Below are 11,510 nucleotides of genomic sequence, written 5' to 3'. Positions count from 1 at the left end.
CTTTATACAACTTTTTACATGTGCAGTAAAAGAGAAGTGAATTTGAGCCTTTTACTCTGTTAGGACCAACAGCTGAAAAATGGTTTAATTGTGTTATTTACACTGAACTGGTAAAATAACATCGTAAAACATCTCTTAGCGGTTTGGCAAAGCTTGAGCAGTCTTTAAAAAGTTTTCCTACATAGACTGCACGTTATCTCCAAGGTCAGAGGCTTCTTCCTAACTGTACCATTCCCTTGACAGTGCCTTTGTCAGCCGAAATACTGCTGTTCATCTCCACCAACACTAAGACAATAACATTTCCAGCATTGCCTGGGAACTATGCATTAGCAAAACATGAAATTGCAAAGGGACTGAAAGGCTCCAGAATAGTTTTGCAGTATCGTCGAGAGAGGTCTTCATTCCCATTTCTTGCTGCTTGATAGTTGGACCTTTTTGGTCTGGAGCTTGTTTGAGTTCAGCAGGTGTTGAAAAATGTGATAGAAGAACTCAAAACCATTCAGCTGTTTGAATGCTGCATGACCCACTGACATCTGAGCAGGTAATAGAAGCTGACGTGTGGCAGAAATGCAGTATTTACAAACAGATAAAGTCCTTAGTCATTTGAGACAACTCCCATGCAGGACCAGGTGTTTTGAAAACCTGGTCCTTCAAAACCAGTCCAGGTTTCCGCTTTCTGTAAAGAAAATGTTGTGGGCTCAAAAGATGAATAAATGAATCAAGAGTGAACAATGGATTGTCAACGGTGTTCCTAGAAGAAAGTTTATCCAGCTCTAATGTGGCTTCTCTATTCAGGCCTGGTTTATCCTGTCAAATTACACAGAAGTGGGAAAACTGCACTGTAGTGGGCGTGTGTGTGTGTGTGTGTTCCCCTCCGTTGTGTCTCATATGCACGGTCGTGTGTTTAATGAAGCAATTTCTACTCTTAGCAGCACCTGTGAACAGACGGAAGCTGAACAGTTGTACTTCACAGGCAAATCCCTTGGCTGTGTTTCCCTAAATGTTCCCACTGTTGTCTGAAGTTCTTGATAAGCAGGTATTCATGCTGAACAAGCAAAATGATTCGCTTCTTTTTTTTCTTGTTTGTTTTTAGTATTTTACGACGGACCAGCAATTTATCAACCATTTGGTTAAAAAAAAGTTACATATTATCTTTTAAATATATATTTATAAAATATGTATTAGACATGTATATTTTAAATATGAAGTGTGCACAAAAAGAAAACCAATTAACAGAAATATGCCCTGAGGTGTTTAGAACACATTTATTTTTGATAAAATTCATTCATTTTCCTCACACCTAGCTGTAAACAGAAACGCCACAAAGCTGCCTGACCAAATGCTCACATGAACAAAGAACTATTAACGCCCTTGTTTATTTTGTATAAAACCTACCGAGCCGACAGACTGATAAGAAATCACAATGTTTTCACGGTTCTCCTTAATCTGACAAAAGTCCCACTTCCTTTAGGCTGATAGTTAAAAATATTTAATTTGTACAGTTTACAGAATTTATCAATAACTCGATTAAAAAAAACATCCAGGATGACTTCTCAAGGAAACCAGGAGGTTACTGAGCTTAATTATTTACTGTAGTTATTGTATCTGCAAGTATTTCTCTGTTTTCTGTGTTCTATTGCACCACAAGTTTTACAATTTTAGAAGGATTTCTAGTGTTTTTTTATTGTTACGCAAGCAGTTTGGGAATATTGGCCTGTCCACTGGTTGGATGAATCTCCATGACGTTGGTACAGACGTTCATGTCCCCCTCAGGATAAACTGCGGTAAATTTGGTGACCCCTTGACTTTCATATAAGGTCACTGATTTAAACGGGCCCAACACTTAACCAATTGTTAACTGTGACAAAACCAATTAGTCACAGTGAACTACACACAATACCTCTACCGCTCTTCAAAGGTTTAGCATTCTTGACAGCTGAGCAGCATTCAGTTCAGTGTAGTTCACTGCATCAGCACCAGCATTGTGGCCGTTGCTCAGTACATTGTGTCCATCTGAGTGTCTGTCCAGTCCCATCCATCAGCTCTGCACCTATGATGTCAGCAGTCCCGCTCTCTTCAACACCTTGTCCACATTTGGAATCAGTTTTCCAGTGAAGTCCCACAGCCGTTTGTCCACATGGAGCTGCTGCAGCGTTAACGACCCCTGCAGGCACACGCGGACGTGAATGATCCGACAAACGTCTGGTGGAACCTTGAAATGCTGTCCAAAATTCTTGAGTACTTCATGTACTGAAGTCTGCTCCACCATCCTGTGATGCACAGAGACATAAATAACTAATATATTGTTTCACAAAAAGACCTGTAGCCAACTGTTTTGTTTATCCAGTCAAAGCATTGAGTGTGGGTTCTGATTGAGTAGATTTCAGTGAAAAATTCACCCTACCTTGGCTGAATTATCATCTTGTGGGGGTGATATATGTTTCTGTCAGGCTCCTCCTTGTAGATGTGCTCCAGAATATTAACTCCTGGCACCCCTCTCCACTGAGGCAGGTGAAACCTCCCACTTGGCTCAAAGTGTTTCTTGGGGAAGATGTGGTTCTCAATGAGGAACACCCCTGTCTACAGAATGTGATAAAGCATGGAAGATGGAAAGACAATATAACTATTTACAAATTTAAATTTGTGATCTTAAAGTTTGGATATTAATGCAATAATTGTCTCTCTCAAATGCACACCCAAAATAACCCACATTTGGATGCTGCTGTTGGAGCATGCTCATCAGAGACATCAGGTTTTTGTGTTGGTATGGCATTATGATCTCATCTATGTCGTTCAACAGGACGTAGCGTGATCGGTCCATGGATCTGTAAATGCACTCATTAAGCGTGGTCAGCTGGCCAAAGTAATGCATGTCCCCTCCGTGCTCTGAGAAGAGCCAGCCACGGGATGGGTTCAGATGCTTGTCGATGGGCCAGGGAACCATCTCCACAAAGCCCTCCTGGCTGTAGGTCTGCAAGAGGCGGTCGAGTTCTGGGCCACAGCTGGTGTTATAGATCACCACTCTGTCCACACCCAGCAACCTGGGGCAAAGGTTAAATGGTTTGTTCAGACAAATTTACAAAAAACAAAAAAGACAAAACACAACATATTTTGTCATTTAACTCTAGTGGTATCCAGCTATATAAAACGTTTTTGTTTCATATTCCCATTATTCAAGATATTCATCATTCAAAACAAATCTGATAACTCACCTGGTGGCTTACCCACTGTATAAGGCAAAAACAAGTTGAGCAACATCACCTGTACAATCCATCTGACTGCCTACTTTAGACACAGTCTCTGGCTGCTGATGGATGGACATATGCTTATGTGCAGTCAGAGCTCACTGTATCTCAGACTTAAACATTATGTTGGGGTTGAGTTCATTTGAACAAATTAAATGTTAGTTTAAGTTTATTCCAACTTGATTTATAACAGTATGAGAGTATTACTTAAGTATGAGCTTTTTTTTTTTGACGGTGTCAGAGAGAAGGTGGTTCAGCTCATGTTTGACACAGTGGCTTGTGGTGTTGTTGCTGTGCTCACCTGTACATCTCCAGGGTCTGTGCAAACTGAAGCACATTGTTGTAGTCTCCGAAAAGGTTAGAGAAGCAGACTGTGAAGTTAAACTGCAACTTTTTCGCCTCCTTCCCATTAGTGTTTTTGTTTCTTATGGGTAACCAAATCTGGTTAGATAAAATCGCGCACTCTGGCTGAGTCAGAAGAGCAATGTGCGTAGCGTTGCAGTTTGGAGGAATCTGACACATGACATCTGTAGTGACGAAGGGAAAACCAAAGTTGTCTGAGTGTTGTGAAATGGTTGCTGGAGTTGTTGTACTTGATAAGTAACCTGCACAGCAGAAAAGACAGTGAAGAGGTTGGATGGAGTCTCTCCTAAATATGCCAATGATTCGTATATCAAAACCGTTCACTCTCTGGTCCATGTAGGTTGACACCAGTAAGTGCTTGGTGTTGTTGAGGGGGGTTATGGTCTGCTGAGAGATCTGAAAGGGGCAAGTTTTCTGGGGCCCCCGCAGGTTTGGCATCGACCCGTACATCCTGGGTGTTCTCACAACGATGATGCAGATGAAAATGATGGTAGCAATGAATGGGAAGAAGAACCTCTGTCTTAATTCTTTTGCCTTATCCATCCAGCCACAGACGAGATAGATTCCCAACCTGAGGCAGAAGTACGAACCACGGTTAGAGAGATTAGATATTTGACGAACAAAGCAAACACACTGATGGCTAATGCTGGACCGTGCTGTTACGGCAATATCCTTAACAGATGTGATTGTGATTAGTGAAACTCACAAACTTTATTTCAGTTAGCCAGCTCATGTGGAATAGAATATTATGTAAATGTAAGACATGCACAGCATTAAAGGTACTATATGTAAGTCTTTGCTATCGCTGCATAGCCAACATTAGCATCAACAGCTGTTTACTTACCACTCTAGAAGAAACGTTGCGAGTTAAGCATCAGACTTAATTTCTTTTTGTGTTACTTCTTCATCCACTCATGTTAAACTGAGGGCTGACTGGACACTACAGAGACTTAATATCACAAACTGGTATTACGAGATGGGACGGGCTAGGGCTAGCTGGGTGGCATGCTGACTTCAGTAGAAAAAAAGAAGTGATAGAACTAGAAGCAAAACAAGAGTTTACTATGGCGTTGCTTTCCACCGCTGAATACACTTTTTGGCAAGTAAAGGAAGGAGATTTGATGCTAAACTCGCAATTTTTATTCTTGACTGGTAAGTAAACAGCTATTAATACTAATGTTGGCTATGTAGCGATAGCAAAAACTTACATATAGTACCTTTAATACCTCATTGCTCCCCACAAGGAAATATTGAGAAATCTATGTATATGTGTAGGCGATTTTTATTTGAATGATCCAATATTGATTGATTGATTAAAATCCCAAGATCAATCTTTGCAGTTACGCCTTTTATCAGTAAATATGTACTATTATGTGTATACAGTGGTTTTACTGTAAGTGGGTCAGTAAGAGCTACGTGATCTGTAAAATGTCTACTTTGTGGTACTGAAGTTATTACAAGATGCACAAAGAGGTTATTTTAAGTTGAAATAAGTAACGTAGACGATAGCTGGCTATATGAGCCGCCTTAAGTTAAGGCAATTTTGTAAACTGTGACTTGAATAATTATAGTCCGTAATTGTAGCGCGGACCGACTGCAGTTTACGGGGATGTAGGGACTCAGGTTGCTTAGCTGATTCTGGCTCTCTCGTTGTGAATCTAGAGATTGCATCTATGACAGCGACCAATCTGAGCTCTCAGTTTCTGTTTGTTGAAGAGTTATCATATCTGGCTACAAGACTGAAGATTCTACTTTATTTAGTTTGTTATTGCTGAGAAGCTTACATTACCTAGCCACTAGTTTGTGGACACTAGTTTTAATTATTTCAATTTCAAATTCTGAGAAGGCATGTTTTTTTCCGTCATTTTGGCATGGAGGATGGATCTAAATACTACATTACCCATGAGCCTCAACTGCCGTTGGCATGGAGAAGCTCATCAGATGCTGGAATCAGAGCGGTCGTGAATTCAAGCTAGCGGTAGTTTTACACGAATCATTTCCAAATGAACAGCTGCAGGTTACAAAATCTGTCTTGTGAGGAAATTCTTCTCATGAATCAATCAACCCAGAGATTAGGAGCTGCTCCAGGAATTTAGGATGTGAACCAGATTAACAGCCACAGCAGTCACAGGCATTATCAACATGCAAATACGCCTCATACAATTATTGATGAGAAATCAATCAGTTTGTGCTCGAGTGTAGGGATACTGTTTATACGGAGGAAGAAAGCCTAAGATAAAGCATTGGGGAGCTTCTGTTAGAAAAATTTTTCTTATGCTCATGACTGTGTAATCACCTCGTATTGACCTCGTATTATTACTTGTGTGAGAATCTGTACAACTCTCGCATGACAACAGAGGCTGCGCCCAGGGGGGGAGGTGAATACCAGAGAGGAACAGGGCATTCTTCGTCTCCTCAAGGCCATCTCATTTGTCCCTCCCCGTATGATAAGCCAATAACTATCTTCACCGTGCATACTGATATATGTCAGCGAGAATACAAGCCTCTGCCCATCTGGCACACACAGAGGATAGCGGAAGAAGGAGAAAGGAGACAACTCGTTGCTGCCGTACTGTCTTGCGCTGCTGTATGACTTGTCTCCTTGCTGCGGGAATAAACCACTTGCTTTGACTTCGGAGAATCCGCGTGTCATTGGAAAAAGGTTTCCTAACAGCTTCACAAAATAAATCACAGTAGTATATGATAAAAAAGTTCTGCCCTTAGGCTACGTATAAAGATTAGAATGGCACACCTTTGCAGTATGAGAAAAGAAATGCTGAAGCGGTGTACAGCGGTTTACTTTCATCCTCACTCTGGATTGTGGCCATGATAGCAAGATGATTGATAGAAGAAAAGAAAAAAAAACGGGTCTGCTTTGCTGCATACAGTTCTAGGAAATTGAACGAACAGACTTACTGTAACTGATGGGTCTAAAAGAAGAGTGGCTTTTTATTTTCATGATGTGTTCAGCAAGTATACATTCCTTGGAGTAGTTATAGTATCAGTGACACAAGGCAGCGGTTTATAATACAGCCTGCGATTTACAGTGTAATTTGGTGTGAATGTGGTAGTCATGCAACTGTTATGGGTTTTGCTGCTGGTACTAGTAGAGGAAAACAAACCGTGGAGAACAAGCATTTTAGAGGAAAAGAGACATGACTGATCCCCTGAGTATGTCCTGTAAATCCCCAGTACCTACAGGGACACTAAAGTAAAGTTTAGGAAAAACGGCGTTAACAAGCTTTTTCTTACTGTGTGATCAGAGTTAAAAAGGGGAGACCTGTCGATACTCATGTGACTTGTTATACGACTAGGATACGCTGTTAATTTCCTACAGGAGAAATTAAAGATACATCTGTCGGGAAGTAGAACACAAAGGGGCCATAAACTCTCCGTTCAGTGGAGAAACTGAAAAGCAACACATCGACAGACAACCAGTGACGGCATGGCAGCAAGATGAATGTCTGTGTGTCTTCATATTTATTTTTAATTACGGACAGAAAAGTACTACACGCGATAAAATCACAGGAAAAATTCAAGGAAAATCGTAGCGTTTTGGGTTTTTTTTTTCCCCTTAGTAGAGAGGAAATGGAGAAATACTCCAGGTCCTAGACTTATTGGGATCAGCTTTACCATTAATGTGAATATGATAACCAGCATGCAGTAACTCACTGAGAGCCGAAGCGGAGTCCGCGCGGTCCTCTTGCCGGAGGGCAGCTGGCGGCTGACGACGCACGGGGCCGGGCGAGTTATCATCCGAGTCCCCGTTATTCGGGTTTTACTTTCTACTCGTTCTGATGAGGTCTGGGCGTGACCGTCTCTTCCCCAGGTGGCCCCCCCTGACGGAGGTGAGTTTCGGCAGACAAACAAAAAAAAAAAAAAAAAAGAAAGGAAAGAGGAAAAACGGGAAAAACAAAAAACAAAAACACTCTAGCTCAGCCAGTACGTTAGGTGGAGCGGGTTGCTGGGTCCCGTCTTGCTTTGAGGTTAACACCATGTAGGCTGATGCACACATTCCGCATCATTTTTTTTGCTTGGTGAACTTTAAAAGCCAAAAAAAAAAAAAAAAAAAAAAAAGGAGGAGCCGGACTGATGTTGCTGGGATCTGAATCAGGTTGACATGTGCCTGGGAATATTAGCTGATGTCAGTGGCCGCAGGCAGAGAAGGCGGAAGTTATTTTATTTTTTTTATTTTGCTTTTTTTTTTCTATTCAAAACCTTTCCTTTTCTTCCATTTTTTATTAATCAGTCAGTTCCAGTTTTGAAAACTCCGCCTCGCTCAAGCGTCGGTTTGGCTCCAGAGGGGGGCGGTGGTCGTGGTGGGGGGCACCAGGAAGTCCGAGGTTCTTCAGCAGCAAAAAGGACGAAAGAGATGTTTTGCTTCATGTATATAAATGTCTATCTTCTGGCAAATAATCAATTACGATTACAAAGGTTATCATTTTTTTTCCATAACAGTGTTCATATACCAAAACAAAGCCAGATAAATTGGTGCATTATAATACAGTAACCGAATAATCACCCACAATTTCTTTGACAGAGACCCATTAACTTTCGATAAATATTATTGTGCTATGTTAAAAATGTTTGACCAAAAATTCAAGCTACCATTTCCAAAGTCAAGAATGAACCTTTAAATAATAATATAATGTTTTATTCCCATCTTCACTGTAAAATTACCATCCTTTGCTGCATTATCTTTCATTGGTCATCAGCATCATTTTAGGAGAATTATCTGTAAATAAAAACAGCTATATGATTTTTTTTTTTTTTTTAACTAAAATGCAGAGGACTTTGGGACTTTTTTCAGGCCTGAGTAATGTCTGCAGGCTTCATCACAGGCCGCATAAAACCCCAGCAACTTTGACCAGGAAGGGAGGACAGCGTGTGTTGCCTGAAAAGTAGTCCCATATCATTCACTACTTAAATGGTGTGCAATGTAATAGAGTAATAACTGGAGGTGACACAGATGAGCTTTGATCGACTCTGAGCAAGTAAGAGGAAACTGTGGTTTTAGTGGTCTTTTAGTCAGTGAATAAAAATGAAAATGTGGTGGGATGACAGCGACACCTACCCATTGCCAGCGGAAATGGCGCCTTTGGTCTTGCTTGATCTCTCAGGTGTAATTCAAATTGATATTGTGTTGAGAGGGTGGCCTCCCACTTTGCTCATATTAGACAGTGATGGAAGAAGCAGTCGGATCTTTTATTTATGTAAAACTACCAAGACAAAAGTGTAGAAATAATCCGTTTCAAGTAAACGTCTTGCATTCAACGTTTTACTCGACTAGAAGTACAAACATTCTAGCAGCAAAATGTACTTAAAGCACCAAAAGCAAAAGTACTCATTATTGCAAAACACAGTAATATATGCATTTGCCTACACTATAAATGTAGTGGTGTGAAATGTACAATCTTTCTTAAAGTTGTACTTTACTTGAGTAATTGTACTGTTACATTCCACAACTGACTTTAGACCACTACTATTGCTTCCACACTTGTACAGTTTAAGTGTGAGTCATCACCAAAAAACCAGTAAACCAGTGTCCTCATTGTAGAAGGGTTTTTTTTTTTTTGCCCCCGATTTTCCTTTCAGGCCAAAAAACAAGCTGTCCTACCTTTCTTGCAGAAGTTGTTGGGGCTGTATGCACCTTGATGAAAAAAGCCCTGTTCTTAATTACAGATGATTCTCGTAAAAAAAAAGCTAGAATTGACCATTAATCAAAGATGATGCAGTAAGGGACAGTGCTCTTTGTAGTAAAGATAGTGATTAAAAATATGATTGAGCTTAGTTACTCTATTGAGTCAATTGAATTTTTGTCATTTTTCTATATAACATAATATTCGTCAAAGACTATAATGTCTGTCAAGGAAATTATAGATAATTATTGGGTTAGTATATTATTCAAAGCATTGATGTGGTGTTTTTTTATGTATACGGACATTATTAATGGAAAGCATGATAACCAGTAAAAAAAAAAAAAAAGATCATTTTCTGGATCATCTTTCATTAATCTTTATTTTATCAAAATGTCTTGCACAACGAACAAGGGTCAAATGCTGGATGTACTGCAGTACCACTCCAACTCACCTGAGAGGTACCACGTTAAAAAGAACGACTCTAATTTAAGGGATTAAAGAGAAATGTTTCGTAATTTCCTTTGTGTCCTGTATTTCACAGGCAGTCAGTGCACACACTCTGAACCAAACTTGTGTGGTGACAATTTCCTGTTACATGTTTGCTTCTCCTTCTGTTACTGGTGGGATATGCAGCAGCTCTTTAAGAGGCTTTTCTTTCCATGTTCAGAATTGTAGCTTGGCCCAAGGTTGTGCCTTTGGTCTTACTGTAGGTACGGCGTGCATTGGCATCACCAGGGCCCTGCAGTTGATTACCATCTAATTTGGACCATTTGCAATCCTGAATGTGAACGCAAAAACCCGGTGGGCAGAAAGCTTTTTGTGCCTTAATTTGATGGGATTTTTTTTCTGTGTGCATTTCTGCAAAATGATCCAGGTTGTCAGTATTGATTTTAGTGGCTCTCATGCAGTTACTCAGCCTCCACACTGTTGTCTTGAAAAAGTATAAATTCCCTTTTACTGGATACATTACACAGCCATGTTAATTCCCCAGGGAAAGCAAGAATTGGGTTATTTTTTCCAGTCAGCACTCTCTCTATGGAAAATTTAAAATGCCTAAATAAAATCATATCAAAAAAGAAATAAAGTTAAATACAATACGCATTTTTATATGTATTTCTCTTTTATGTATGCAGAATGTTATATTTAAACGAAAAACATGTTTAAAGGACAATTTACTTCATGTCACAAAAACAAGTCTTTCAGTTATTAAACACAAAAAAGCTACATAATTGTCCTTTTGGCAACAATGTCTATGTGGAGCCGGTCTCGCATGGCCAGACCATTCTCCACAGTGCTGTGTCAGCGCTGGAGAATGGTCTGGCTGCATCCATTATCATTCTGCTATAGGGGAAAAAAAAACGCTCTGGCTTGTTTGTGTTCACTTAAACCAATCACAATCGTCTTGGGTGGTGCCCAGGATGCAGCAGTGGTGCCCCTGCAAAATAGTGCAGGGGGGGGGGGGGACTTGTTTTGGTGGAACATTTGCATGTGGGTAGGTTTATCATTGTCATTGAAATAGGTAATTCCCCGCAAAGAAAAGACAGCAAATAAACAGTGTAAGACGTTTGTTGACTGTGTGGTAGCAAAACCCAAATCAAAACTTGCCATTTCCAGCACGCAGCAGGCACACAGCCAGTGGCAGGTTTATACCCGCAGCCTACGTCCGGTGAGTCAGACCAATGTGGAGCCTGGTTTTACTTGCCATTGAAATTTCAGACTGGAGGGAAGAGGAAATTTTCATGTTTGAATCTGTGGAAAACTGGGGCCTGTTCCATCCGGTTAATCAAGTGGCTTTATCAGGATAAAAGGCTAACTTTTGCACACATTTTAAAGAAAAAACTATAAGATTACAGGATTTAAAAAATACACATGATTATTTTTGATAGAGCACTCAGATACCATAAAGATGACTAGATTTTTAACAACTAGAATCATACACATATTGTAGCTTGCAGGAGACAGAAATAACTCGAGCCCCAGAAAAAGCAGGGGATGGTTGTACTGATGTGGTGAAGAAGTAGAAAATATAAAAATGTGACGGAAAGAAAGCATAGAGAGGACTATAAAACTATGAAATGCTTAACCTTCACCAGTAACAGTCTAAGTTTAATCCAAGAGGCCGTGAACCAATACAAGTATAAGTAACAGATCAGTTCTTGCATTGTCTCACCACAGCTTGATGACTATTGTCGGATCATTCGGTAAGTTTTGGCTCCTTGATGTTCGCATTGAGTTGATCAGTTCGACAAACCTCATCCTTTCT

At 40.2% G+C, this 11,510-nt stretch overlaps 1 protein-coding gene across 1 annotated transcript; it reads right to left on the bottom strand.

The window, feature by feature from the left end:
- Positions 1-1,224: 1,224 nt before the first annotated feature.
- Positions 1,225-7,611, bottom strand: LOC120795016. The gene is made up of 5 exons (XM_040136454.1): positions 7,281-7,611; positions 3,547-4,179; positions 2,711-3,041; positions 2,405-2,580; positions 1,225-2,270 (listed from the first exon to the last, which is right to left on the bottom strand). Exons 2-5 carry the CDS (start codon positions 4,149-4,151, stop codon positions 2,051-2,053), a joined length of 1,332 nt encoding a protein of 443 aa, XP_039992388.1. The 5' UTR covers positions 4,152-4,179; positions 7,281-7,611; the 3' UTR covers positions 1,225-2,050.
- Between the last annotated feature and the right edge of the window lie 3,899 nt (positions 7,612-11,510).

The sequence above is a fragment of the Xiphias gladius genome, chromosome 10 (genome assembly GCF_016859285.1).
Source record: "Xiphias gladius isolate SHS-SW01 ecotype Sanya breed wild chromosome 10, ASM1685928v1, whole genome shotgun sequence".
NCBI classification, from domain to species: Eukaryota; Metazoa; Chordata; class Actinopteri; order Istiophoriformes; family Xiphiidae; genus Xiphias; species Xiphias gladius.
This window is presented reverse-complemented; position numbering and strand designations above follow the sequence as displayed.

What these genes read in the sequence shown, in the direction of transcription:
- LOC120795016 (XM_040136454.1), bottom strand. Translation starts at nt 4,151, where the DNA reads ATGGATAAGGCAAAAGAATTAAGACAGAGGTTCTTCTTCCCATTCATT. An exon ending in CAGACCCTGGAGATGTACAG is followed by an intron (nt 3,042 to 3,546) that starts GTGAGCACAGCA and finishes CCTTTGCCCCAG; the next exon opens with GTTGCTGGGTGTGGACAGAG. An exon ending in TCCAACAGCAGCATCCAAAT is followed by an intron (nt 2,581 to 2,710) that starts GTGGGTTATTTT and finishes CACATTCTGTAG; the next exon opens with ACAGGGGTGTTCCTCATTGA.